We start from the raw sequence: 14022 nt of genomic DNA, 5'->3' as shown, positions 1-14022 counted from the left end.
CAGACATTGAGCACATCACATATGAAAGGCCCCTTGGAGCTAGTGACCACGTAGTTATGAGCTTTGAATACATAGTGGAGCTAAAAGTGGAGAGGGTAACAGGAGTAGAAAGGGAAAAGCTAAACTATAAAAGGGGGGACTACACAGGAATGAGGACCTTCCTGCAGGAGGTTCAGTAGGAACAGGAGTTGGTAGGAAAATCAGTAAACGAAATGATGAACTTTGTTACAACAAAATGCAAGGAGGCAGAGGAAAGGTTTGTTCCCAAGGGTAACAGAAATAATGGGAAGGACAGAATGAGCCCTTGGTTTACCCGAAGGTGCAGGGAGGCAAAAACTAAGTGCTCTAGAGAATGAAAAAGGTACAGAAGGCAAAGGACTCGGGAGAATAAAGAGATTAGTCGACAAGCCAGAAACGAGTATGTACAGATAAGAAGGGAGGCGCAGCAGCAGTATGAAAATGACATAGCATCGAAAGCCAAGTCTGACCCGAAACTACTCTACAGCCACATCAGGAGGAAGACAACAGTCAAGGACCAGGTAATCATGCTGAGGAAAGTAGGTGGGGAGCTCACAAGAAATGACCAGGAGGTATGTGAGGAGCTCAACATGAGATTTCAGGAAGTATTTACAGTGGAGGCTGAAGGGACAACGTGGAGAAAAAACAGTGGTGTACAGCAACAAGAGATATACCAACAAGAGGTGGAGAAGCTCCTAAGTGACCTTGATACCTCAAAGGTGGTGGGACCGGACAACATCTCTCCATGGGTCCTTAGAGAGGGAGCAGGGACACTACGTGTGCCACTAACCAAAATCTTTAGCACTTCCCTTGAAACTGGGCAACTACCTGAAGTATGGAAGAAGGCAAATGTAGTCCCCATCTTTAAGAAAGGAGACAGAAATGAAGCACTAAATTATAGACCAGTGTCACTGACATGTATAGTATGCAAAGTCTTGCAAAAGATTATCAGGAGGAGAGTGGTGGAGCACCTGGAGCGGAACAAGATTATAAACGACAGCCAGCACGGATTCATGGAAGGCAAATCCAGTGTCACAAACCTACTAGAGTTTTACGACAAGGTAACTGATGTAAGAAATGAGAGGGAGGGGTGAGTTGATTGCATTTTCTTGGACTGCAAGAAGGCCTTCGACACAGTTCCTCACAAGAGATTAGTACAGAAGCTAGAAGAACAGGCACGTATAACAGGAAGGGCACTGCAATGGATCAGAGAATACCTAACAGGGAGGCAACAGCGAGTCATGGTCCGTGATGAGGTATCACAGTGGGCGCCTGTGACGAGTGGGGTCCCACAGGGCTCAGTCCTGGGACCAGTGCTATTCTTGGTATATGTGAATGACATGACGGAAGGGATAGACTCAGAAGTGTCCCTGTTTGCAGATGACGTGAAGTTAATGAGAATTAAATCAGACACGGACCAGACAGGTCTACAAAGAGACCTGGACAGGCTGGATGTGCGGTCTAGAAACTGGCTCCTAGAATTTAACCCCGCCAAATGCAAAGTCATGAAAATCGGAGGAGGGCAAAGAAGACTGCAGACAGAGTATAGGCTAGGTGGCCAAAGGCTGCAAACCTCACTCAAGGAGAAAGACCGAGGAGTGAGTATAATACCGAGTACATCGCCAGAAGCACACATTAACCAGATAACTGCAGCGGCATATGGGCGCTTGGCAAACCTGACACTAGCATTCCGGTACCTCAGTAAGGAATCGTTCAAGACTTTATACACTGTGTACGTCAGGCCCATACTGGAGTATGCAGCACCAGTTTGGAACCCACATCTGGTCAAACACGTCAAGAAATTAGAGAAAGTGCAAAGATTTGCAACAAGGCTAGTTCCAGAGCTAAGGGGAATGTCCTATGAAGAATAGGTTAAGGGAAATCGGTCTGACAACACTGGAGGACAGGAGGGTCAGGAGAGACATGATAATGACATACAAAATACTGCATGAGATAGACAAGGTGGACAGAGACAGGATGTTCCAGAGATGGGACACAGAAACAAGGGGTCACAATTAATTGGAAGCTGAAGACTCAGACGAGTCACAGGGACGTTAGGAAGTATTTCTTCTATCATAGAGTCGTCAGGAAGTGGAATAGCCTAGCAAGTGAAGTAGTGGAGGCAGGAACCATACATAATTTTAAGAAGAGGTATGACAAAGCTAAGGAAGCAGAGAGGGAGAGGATCTAGTAGCGATCAGTGAAGAGGCGGGGCCAGGAGTTGTCTCGACCCCTGCAACCACAATTAGGTGAGTACAATTAGGTGAGTACACACACACACACACCCACACCCACACCCACACCCACCCACACCCACCCACCTACCTTTCCCTCCCTCCCCTCTCCCCTCCCTCCCCCCTCCCCCCTCCCCTCCCCCTCCCCTCCCCTCCCCTCCCTCCCCCTCCCTCCCCCCTCCCTCCCCCTCCCCCCCTTCCCCCTCCCCTCCCCTACCTCTCCCCTTCCCCCTCCCTCCCCCTCCCCTCCCTCCCCCTCCCCTCCCTCCCCCCTCCCCTCCCTCCCCCTCCCCTCCCTCCCCCCTCCCCTCCCTCCCCCTCCCCTCCCTCCCCTCCCTCCCCCCCTCCCCTCCCTCCCCTCCCTCCCCCTCCCCTCCCTCCCCCCTCCCCTCCCTCCCCCATCCCCTCCCTCCCCCCTCCCCTCCCTCCCCCCTCCCCTCCCTCCCCCCTCCCCTCCATCCCCCTCCCCTCCATCCCTCCTTTTCCCCCCTTTCCCTCCTTTCCCTCATTTCCCTCCCCTCCCCTCCCTTCCCTCCCCTCCCTTCCCTCCCCTCCCTTCCCTCCCTTCCCTTCCCTATCTACCTACCTACCTTCCCTACCTACCTACCTCCCTACCTACCTGCCTATCTACCTCCCTGCCTACCTACCTCCCTGCCTAACTACCTCCCTCCCTCCCTACCTCCCTACCTCCCTACCTACCTTCCTCCCTACCTACCTACCTTCCCTACCTACCTACCTACCTTCCCTACCTACCTACCTACCTTCCCTACCTACCTACCTACCTTCCCTACCTACCTACCTTCCCTACCTACCTACCTTACCTACCTACCTACCTTACCTACCTACCTTCCCTACCTACCTACCTTCCCTACCTACCTTCCCTACCTACCTCCCTTCCCTACCTACCTCCCTTCCCTACCTACCTACCTCCCTTCTGTACCTACCTACCTACTTACCTACCTACCTACCTACCTACCTACCTACCTACCTACCTACCTACCTTCCCTACCTACCTACCTACCTTCCCTACCTACCTACCTACCTTCCCTACCTACCTACCTACCTTCCCTACCTACCTACCTTCCCTACCTACCTACCTTCCCTACCTACCTACCTTACCTACCTACCTACCTACCTACCTACCTACCTACCTACCTACCTACCTACCTACCTACCTACCTACCTACCTTCCCTACCTTCCCTACCTTCCCTACCTTCCCTACCTTCCCTACCTTCCCTACCTTCCCTACCTACCTACCTTACCTACCTACCTACCTACCTACCTACCTACCTACCTACCTACCTACCTACCTACCTACCTACCTACCTACCTTCCCTACCTTCCCTACCTTCCCTACCTTCCCTACCTTCCCTACCTTCCCTACCTTCCCTACCTACCTACCTACCTACCTACCTACCTACCTACCTACAACCTCAACTAGGTGAGTACACACACAGCAATTATATGCATGATTCCTCCGCATGTATATACAGTACATTATATATATAGCTGAGGTTTAAGATAGTAGTCACTACCTTGTACATAATGTGCTTTTTGTCATTGAAATTTCTTTGTAATATTGTCTATGTTCATATCACAGCTAAAAAAACTATTCACGCATTATTTACTACCACAAAGTAATTAAAATATTATCATAGTAATGGCTCTTTAGGATCATTGACCATAAGGTCTGTATAAAATATGATTCATTTGTATGAAAATTATACTATGGGCAAGTTCAGAACATTTTTCCTTACTTTTTTGGGGGGGACTTATATTATTTGTTGTAATGCTCTTTTTGTATATGATGACTAGTGTTTCCATTAAGCAGCTCCTTTATATGGCAGATATGTAAATTTAGAGATACATGTACGTATGGAAAATAATGCTTTGTAGTAATAGCATTTAAATTTTAAAAGTAGTTATTAATATAATTTTTTTTTCATTCCAGATCAAGCAGTTTGGTGTATCTTCCTGGGCATATGTTAATGATTAACCAAGGGTTTGAAAGAACACTATTACCGCCATTACCATTATTAGCATGTATATGAGCATTTAAGCAGCAGAGTGAATTTTGCATCAGTGTTAGACCTGGTGTTCTTGACTAGATGTGATACCTTTCCCAGTAACAGACTCCTTTGCAGTACAAAGAATATTTTCGTGCACAGAATTAAAAAAAAAAGCACGCCTTAATCAAATAAGGGTGACAAGATGGCAGAACATGAAAAACAAGATTTACCATCGCTACAGTCACCAATAAAGGAAGAAAAGCTGGACAGCCCACAGCAAGAGAGACTCAGAGAAAATTTCGTCATATTAAAGGTACTTACCGTAGTATGTACTCTATTTGAAATTATGTTAAGTTTATGTTTTACAGAAGCATTATTTTTTTCAAGCTTAAAATTGCAGTTTCATGGTACCAGAAGTTTGGCTGATAACCATAATGCAGGTTGATCATCACTAATCTGGCATCATTGGGACCTGTAGGGGGCTGGATTAGTGATTTTGCCAGATTACAGAGTGGTTAGGTTAGAATATGCTCAACCCAACAGTGATATTTATGCATCGGTGATTTCACCCACTTTATGCCCTGTTGTTTGTTTCAGTCTGCCAAACTCATAGCTATTTCGCTAGTATTCCTTCTATTCTCTTGACTGAGTACAAGAAACCATGTATTTACTTACTTCAACTACCCAATAAAGTGGTCAGAAATTGGTAATTTGGCCAATTTCACACAAATTTAAAAAGATGCCAGCTTCAAACTAGGGTCCAGAATAAACAATACAGACATTCCTGGCATTAAAATAACATTTTCTCTGTTCATTGCTCACGCCTCCAGGCCCCTCTTATTGTTCGCTTGCTTTCCATTTTTAATTTTTATTCACACAAAAAATAGAAGATTTACTGTTATGCAGACTACTGCATTATTGAAATATTGGTATAAATACAGTGGACCCCCGGTTCACGATATTAAACCGTTCCTGAGAGCTCATCATAAACCAAAATTATCGGAAAGCGAATCAATTTTCCCCATAAGACATAATGAAAATCAAATTAATCCGTGCAAGACACCCAAAAGTATGAAAAAAACTTTTACCACATGAAATATTAAGTTTAATGCAATATAATAATTACAATAACAATAATAACAATAGAATAATTACAATAACAATAATAACAATAGAATAATCACAATAGAATAATTGACACTTACCTTTAATGAAGATCTGGTGATGATTGATGGGATGGGAGGAGGGGAGAGTGTCGAAGTTTTTAATGTTTAGAAGGGGAATCCCCCTCCATTAGGACTTGAGGTAGCAAGTCCTTTTCCGGGGTTACTTCCCTTCTTCTTTTAATGCCACTAGGACCAGCTTGAGAGTCACTGGACTTCTGTAGCACAACATATCTGTCCTTAGAGGCCTGTACCTCTCGTTCCTTTATGACTTTCCTAAAGTGGTTCACAACATTGTCAGTGTACAGGTTACCAACACTGCTTGCAGTAGCTGTGTCAGGGTGATTTTCACCAAAAAAGGTTTGCACTTCAAGCCACTTTGCACACATTTCCTTAATTTCAATAGTCATTAGCACCCTTGGTCTCGATGGGTTGGCACTAGAAGCTTTCTTGGGGCCCATGGTGACTTATTTTGCAGAAACAAGCACCAAAAACAGTGATAATATGGATAATATGGAATGTACCGAATGTATCCTTAGATGTGCGCACACTGGCTGGCTTGTAAACACTGGCACACACGGGGCAGTTCAGACCACACGTGGACACGTCTCGTACGAATCGTATTGCATACCGGGTTTTGTAACGGGAACCGAGGCAAATTTTTTGCGATATAATGCTTCGGATACCGGATTTATCGGATACCGATGGCTTCGCAAACCGGGGGTCCACTGTAATGTCAACCCAGTCGTGACTGCATATTAGCCTGGCCAGTTCAACATGTTATGGATGGTGACATTTGTTTACTCTTGAACATCAGCAAAAATTGAACACTTCCACCAATTTGAGCTCAATTTTAAGGTACTTTCCGGCGTGAAACCAGTCAAAATTATATCAGTTTCTGTAATATACCTTCCGTGCTATCATAAAAAGAAGAGACTATGTACAACCATACAAACCATATGAAAATACAACGCAGAGTCTCTGTTTTACACCAAAAGCACAGTCGCCATTTTTTCTCATTATGCACTAAGTACTGCAACGTTATTTTTATATAGTGCACATTTACCACACAGACCTATTCTCTTATATGTAGGCCCAAATTTACCTGTCACATATTATCTGAGTGAGCTGAGCTCATAACAGTGGCTTCAAAGCCACCTTATCTTTTTTGGACAGTGTATGTGCTTTACACAGCAAGAAACATTTGTTGGAACCATGGCTAGGGCTAAAAGTGAGCAGGTTATGACAATAAATGGGGAAAAGGAAATTGGAATGACTTATGCAGCAAGTAGCGCCACCAAACAGTAGCAGCAGGTTGGTGTGGTGGCCCTGGAAATTTGAAATTATGTTAACTGAAATTAGTGCCAGATTACTGATGTAACCGGATTACTGATTGCCGGATTAGTGTTGGCCGACCTGCACTGTACAGTAATCCTCTGCAGAGTTAACGAGACATGTTTCACAGAAATTAATTGGTTAAGAAAATTGTTTTACTGAAACCCATTTTCCTTATAGATGTAAATTGTGCATTTGTAATTGTATTCCTCACACAGTTGGTTACTTTCATGATATGGTGAGATTCTTATTTCATGAGTTGTGCTCCTGGAAAATTTCCCAGTAAAATATACAGTACTTTTTCCTTTAAAACAACATTTTTGTGGAAGTGTCATACAGGCACTAACAGAAATGAATATGGTGAGTACTGTAATGTATTTCCCACCCCCCAAAAATAAAGTGATGTAAATAGAACACTATCCAGTGATGGTTAGTTTTTTGGGTTCATTCCCTCTAGGGCAGTTCCTTGATGCCAATGAGACACTCATGATCCAAGAAATTGGACCTGACCTTCCCTTCCTTGGGTCAAGCTTGATTTCCTCCCATTCTTCTAACTGTTCAACTCTTCTCCCATGAATGTAATAATAATGTTCATGGGTTCATAATTTGATGACAGCTGTAAATTACCACAAAGGTGGTAATCCATGTGATGTTAATAACTGCAAACCAATATTTAGTATTCCATTACTATCATAAATATTTGAGAAAGTAATCCAAAAACATATGTTCACATACTTAACCAGACACAATATGTTTACTTCTTTTCAGCTAGGATTCAAAGCCTAAAAAAGGAAAGCACAGATTATTCAATTATAAAAATTCTTGACACAGTTTATTAAGCACTTGCAATAAATTAATATCCTATAGACTTTTTTTTATTGATTTGCAAGAGGCTTCTGATGCTTTTGACCACAACATTCTTCTACTCAAGTTAAATCTCCATGGACTCTGGACTCAGGCACACATACAAGTATTTTCTATTATACAGTTACCACAGCAAGAAGTGGCACTTCTTTAAGCACACTACCAATGAATTCAGGTGTCACTTAAGGTAGCATTCTGGGCCTCCCTTTCTTTTCCTTTTGTATGTAAGTGACCTACTAAATGCGATCCAACATCTGAAACCTGTACTCTTTGCCGATGACGCAATCTTTATATTACTAAGCTCACACCCCTTGACTTAGTACCGTAGTTAATGAATAAAATATAAAGTTTACACTTGGATGATTACAAGTAATCCCACCATTAATCTTGATAAAAAACATTCTATATAACTTTTAGGTGCAAACTGTCCCCAGTTAGATATTAGAATTAATGAAACCGAAGAAAAAAACAAGAGGAAAAACTCATTAGTTTAACTGTGGATAGCAAATCAAAATTTGATGCTGTGTGTAAAGGTAGAAAGTTTAAAGTGAACATAGATAAGAGTAAGGTAATGAAGGAATCAAATTATTTAAATAAAGAAAAATTGGATCTCACATTGGAGGGAGGGAGTATGGAAGAAGTGAATGTTTTCATATATTTGGGAGTTGACTTGTCAGCAGATGAGTTTATGGAGGATGAGGTTAACCATAGAGTTAATGAAGGAAAAAAGGTGAGTGGTGCGTTGAGGTATCTGTGGAGACATAAAAACATCATCCACGGAGGCAAAGAAGGGAATGTACCAGAGTATAGTGGTACCAGCACTCTTATATGAGTGTGAAGCATGAATTGTAAATGCTGCAGCAAGGAGGTGGCTGGAGGCAGTGGAGATGTCCTGTCTAAGGGCAATGTGTGGTGTAAATATTATGCAGAGAATTCTTAGTGTGGAAATTAGGAGGAGGTGTGGAGTTACGAAAAATATTAGTCAAAGGGCTGAAGAGGGGCTGTTGATGTGGTTTGGTCATTTAGAGAGAATGAATTGGAGAGCATATAAATCTGTAGGGGAAGAAAGGTGGGGTAGGGGTCGTCCCTGAAAGGGTTGGAGGGAGGGGGTAAAGGAGGTTTTGTGGGTGAGGGGCTTGGACTTCCAGCAAGTGTGCATGAGCGTGTTAAATAGGAGTGAATGGAGACGAATGGTTTTTGGGACCTGACAAGCTGTTGGAGTGTGAGCAGGGTAATATTTTGTGAAGGGATTCAGGGAAACCAGTTAGCCGGACTTGAGTCCTACTTTTTAAAGGAAGGGTTTGGAATATTGGCAGTTTGGAGGGACATATAAAGTGTCGTATCTGAGTGCCTCTGTAAAGAAAGTGATTATGTATGAGTGATGGTGAAAGTGTTGGATGATGATGAAAGTTTTTTTTTTTTTTCTTTCTTTTTGGGTCACCCTGCCTTGGTGGGAAATGGCCAACGTGTTACAAAAAAAAAAAAAAATCTAACATAAAAAAAAAATGTCAAAGGGGGATGCCTAAGTTTCAATATGTAGTGGTATGCTAAAGTATCAGTATCACTGGGTGTTGTCTAATTTTGATGGCATTGGTAAGGTATCAGTTTATTTTGATATCAGTATCAGCCTATTATGTTCCCCAGCCTAGGTTACTAGCACAACTTTTCCCTCAGTTATCCATACCTGGCATATGGGATTTGTGCCAGGGGATCCACCCCTGTAGTCTATTTCAAACAGGTCATCAATCAATAAAAGGCAGCTAGGAGAACCATCACAAACTCCAATATTAGGCAAATCAGTATGCACTTATTCAAGTCCCTAAACCGTCTAAATACAATACCAAATCCTACTACTGTTCTCTCCACATACAATATTTAGAACACTGCATGATAATGCTGGTGCTGATGTAAGACACTTCCTGGAAAATTATAACAGAACACACAGGCATTACACTAAAAATGCATACAGTACCTCTTCTACTCCGTGTGTTTCTTTTGAACCACTAAAGAAACTCTGTAAATTGAGTGGCCCAACAAGTGAAATAACCTAAGATGAATTAGAAAATTTAAATACTAAATGAATTCAAATCGAAGCTGAAACAAATACCGTGCATGTAAATGCTTCAATCATATAATTATATGTAACTCGCTAGAAGAAATTTCAGCGCTACTCTAGTGTGCGGTCTACTGCAGTATTTGTAGTCTACGCTGAGAACTGACTTTTAATGTGCGGCCTACCTAACCTAACTTGGCTAGGTTAGGTTAGATTAAGTGTAAAAGTGCTGGTAGACCATACGCTAAAGTGTAAAAATGCTGGTAGAGCACATTCTAAAGTGTAAATGAACTGGTAGACTGCATGTTAAAGTTGCACCAAAATTTCTTTAATTGCTATCGTATTGTTATATTTCCTGTTAGCTTAATAATTACGCCATGTATCCCAGCCTTTCCTTAATTCTGCCCCTAAATTTTAGTATACGTACTGTATTGACTTTATCTGTAATCTTTATCGCTTCATTATTATTATTATTATAGCTTTTCATTCTTCTGTAGCATGATTATTATCCTGCCTGTCCAGTTATTAACTTTAATTCATACATAAATAATAGTGCAATGTTTCCATTTTACTTATCAGTACTTTCTGTTAACCCTTTGACTGTTGCAAGCCCCTTTCTGAAACTGTCATTCTATGTCACAAAATTTTTTGAAAAAAAAAAAAAAAAAACAATTCTTGTGCAATGATAGAGAATCTTTTCCTGATGGTAATGACACCAAAAGTATGAAATTTGGTCGAAAACTCACGAATTATGCTCCCGCGAAGTTAGCAGTCTCGGCGACCTATACGCATCGGTGATTTCACCGACTTTGAGCCCTGTTTTTGGCCAATTCCGTTGTTCCAGTTGACCAAGCTCATAGCTATTTCTTTAGAACTCCATTTTGTCTATCAATTGAGTACAAGAAACTGCCCATTTACCGATTTGAACTACCCAATAAAGTGGTCAGAAATTGGCAGTTTGGCCAATTTCAACCAAATTAAAAAAGATGCCAATTTCAAAATAGGGTCCAGAATAAACAATGTAGACATTCTTGGCACTGAAATAACATATCCTCTGTTCATTAGTCACATCTCTAAGCCCCTCTTATATTACTGTTGCTTTCTATTTTGATTTTTTACTCATACAAAAAATACAAAATTTACTGTTATGCAGACTACTGCATTATTGTAAAAATGGTATAAATAATATCAGTGCACTAGTGAAAGAATATTAGACTCCCCAGTTGACGTGTATTGGACGTATTGTGTGATTTGCTTACTCTTGAACATTGGTAAAAATCGAACATTTCCGCTACTTTGAGCTCAATTTCAAGGTTGTTTTCATCGTGAAATCTATTTCTGCAATATGTTTTCCATTTTATCACGTGAGACCATGAAAACGAGAATACAACGATAAATACTATACGAAAATGCACCTCAAAGTCACCGTTTTAATCCAAAAAAACGATCAGAGTTTTTTTTCCTCATTATGCACTGCGGGGCGCAGGATTTTTTTTATGTGGTGCACACTGACCACACAGACCCATTCTCTCACATGTGGGCCTACCAGCTTTCTCGTGCTTGATTTGAAGCCGCTAGAATTTGCGCGTTTAAATACGTCCGAAACACTGGCTCGTAAGACGTATGTGTATGACAAAAACAGTCAATGTATTCTTTAGTGCAATATTAAGTAGTTTGAATCCTAGTGTAATTCTACCCAAAATGCTGTGCATTCTGTGTGCATATTAAAAACTGTATCACTTGTAAGTTTTAAAATAATATATTATTATTTTTATTGTTTTATTATACAATAATGAATTTACCATAGTTGGCTTTTGCTATGTATACTAGAGTACAGTGGTATGAAGATCAAATTTAATGGTACTGTATTTGTTTTTTCGAAAGGGGGGGAGGTGAACCGAACACTTGTTTTGGGAGCTGTTACCATAATAATATTAGGGGTATTCATCCTTTTTTTAATTCTAAAATAAGTGCATGATCTAATGCTTGTAACAAGTTATATATTGTATGGGGTCCTACAGAATATGCTGATTAGTCCTGATGATATTGTCTTCGATCAACTTCGATCACATCTTCAAGAGAAGATTTGTGATGGAAATGGAGAGACTTTGTTTGAGGTTGGAGTTGGTGCAGGTTAGTGTATCAGAATACTTTAATTTTTGTCTATCTAAGAATAAGGAGTTTCGTATGTTGATGACTCATATCAGCTTCACTAATAAGTACATTTGGAAAAACAAAGAAATTTGTTAAAATGTACAGTCAGACCTTGTTAATTTGAAACTCTCATAAATGAAAATGTTTTGTAACAAAAAAATGTTTGGCTTGAAAACATTTGGGAAAGTTATGCGTAACAACACATTATTTGAATTTAGAATTAAATGCAGATCAGCAGATGGGACTGCAGCATGGCAGCTACTTTTTTTTTTTTTTTTTACTGTATTCTCCAGTGTAATCTGTGGATTCATAAAAAAAAGAAAAAAATTTTAGGAGGGAGAGGGGGTAGGAAAGGAGGTAGAGGTAAATGCTGATTCTTTACAAGTGACCCACATGTCTCAGGTGGTCTGAAACCTGGATCCAGGAACACATGGATTACATGTAGGAGTTATGTTCAAATAGCATATCAGGAACACATGGATTACATGTAGGAGTTATGTTCAAATAGCATATGGCAAATCATGGGACATTTGTGTGTTAGTGATGAAAAAATCCAAAGAACTCATTATGGGTAGCACTTAGGTTTGTCCAATTTACACTGATTAGTTCACTGTGATGTGCATTGTGTTAGATCCCGAGAGCCAACTTATACCAAACATATTTTTATTAGTAAATACAGTTTGAATAAAATAAAGAATACCATGCAAAGTGAACTCACCAGTACCTATCCCAAATAAAATGTCTGCTTTCTGTCAGACATAACATCATCTTGGGGTTTTGACACTGGGAATTCTACACCTGCCTAACCTAGAGGCATGACCTACTTCCACCTGTGGATTTTTCCATGGTGACGCTGCTTCCGACTGTTTTGCCTCAACTGTCTGATGTATATAAGCCTCTCCTCCACTCATATGCTGTACTTTGATCAAGATTGATTGATGGACTGAAAACATCGACTCAAGGCTAACAGACTGATTACCTCAAACTACTACTCATCTTCCACCATTCATTTCTGTGCTGGACTGAGTTAGCCGCTTGGTGATGAAACATTTCCACAGTAAAGATACCAAAGTGTTGTACAGGTGTCTCATTCATCAACTTGTTGGTAAGATTCATCATTATACTGTGGAACCCCGAATATCGGCCTCTGCATTTATTGGCCAATTTGTATTTAGGCTGGCGTTTGGGCAGAAATTTTGCTCTGTATTTTGGCCGATGCCTTGTAAGTCATCTGTATTATAAGTCTCAGCCCGCCTCCCGCCAGGACACCGTGCATAGGTGAGTCAGTCTCCCTGGGTCTAATGGTGAATGAGCATATACTCCGCGCATTCATCCAAACATTTCCGTAAAATTCATTGGTTTTTGTGCTTGTTTATTAAGTGCGACTGTGAAATAAGCCACCATGGGCCCAAAGAAGGTTCCTAGTAAAGTTCCTTTGGTAAAGAAAGTGAGAAACACGATGGAATTTAAGAAAGAAGCTATTGAAAAATATGAGACTGGTGTTCGAGTGCTAGAACTTGCCAGGATGTATGGGAAATCCAAATCAGCAATCACTTCCATCCTGGCAAAGGAAGTAGAAATCAAGGAAGCTAATGTTGTGAAAGTGGGTTTATCAGGGAGGCAGGGAGTGTGGAAGGGAGGCAGGGAGTGTGGGAGGGAGGCAGGGAGTGTGGGAGGGAGGCAGGGAGTGTGGGAGGGAGGCAGGGAGTGTGGGAGGGAGGCAGGGAGTGTAGCATGGAGAGAGTGTAGCAGGCATGCAGGGAGTGTAGCATGGAGGGAGTGTAGCAGGCATGCAGGGAGTGTAGCAGGCAGGGAGGGAAGTAACCCCAGAGAGGGACTTGTTACCTGAAGTCATTATGGATGGGGATTTCCCTTCCAAACAATAACCCCAACACCCTCTCCCCTCCTCGTCGTCTTCCATATGCCAACAAGAGTCTTCAGTAAAGGTATGTAATGTTTATATTTATTTATTGTTTTATGCATGTAAAACTATAGTTAAACTTTACAAAATGTATTTTTTTTATTAATTGTATTTACATTAATTCCTATGGGAAATATTGGTTTGAATTTAGGCCGACCTTCTGGAACGGATTACGGCTGATATTCGGGATTCCACTGTAAATGGCTCAGAAAACCTATATCAACAAAGTCTTCCATTAGGCAACAGAAAACACAGTGTTGAAGCGACAAA

The 14022-nt window shown here is 41.3% G+C and overlaps 1 protein-coding gene across 6 annotated transcripts in view; it reads left to right on the top strand.

The window, feature by feature from the left end:
- GTPBP1 (GTP-binding protein 1) overlaps positions 1–14022 on the top strand; it is a 144038-nt gene that overhangs the window by 21428 nt on the left and 108588 nt on the right. For 5 of the 6 annotated variants that reach the window (XR_011392264.1, XM_070087237.1, XM_070087235.1 and 2 more), the window contains exons 2-3: positions 4205–4575; positions 11699–11810. Coding sequence is in view for 4 of the 6 variants with exons in the window: in XM_070087237.1 (XP_069943338.1) it covers positions 4465–4575; positions 11699–11810 (223 nt within the window). In the remaining 2 variants the exon portion in view is untranslated. The remainder of the gene's footprint in view (positions 1–4204; positions 4576–11698; positions 11811–14022) is intronic. The other variant, XM_070087239.1, reaches the window with a different exon arrangement.

This window comes from Cherax quadricarinatus, chromosome 21, assembly GCF_038502225.1.
Source record: "Cherax quadricarinatus isolate ZL_2023a chromosome 21, ASM3850222v1, whole genome shotgun sequence".
In the NCBI taxonomy this organism is placed as follows: domain Eukaryota; kingdom Metazoa; phylum Arthropoda; class Malacostraca; order Decapoda; family Parastacidae; genus Cherax; species Cherax quadricarinatus.
The sequence above is the reverse complement of the archived record's forward strand: the minus strand, read 5'-3'. Positions and strand labels throughout refer to the sequence as shown.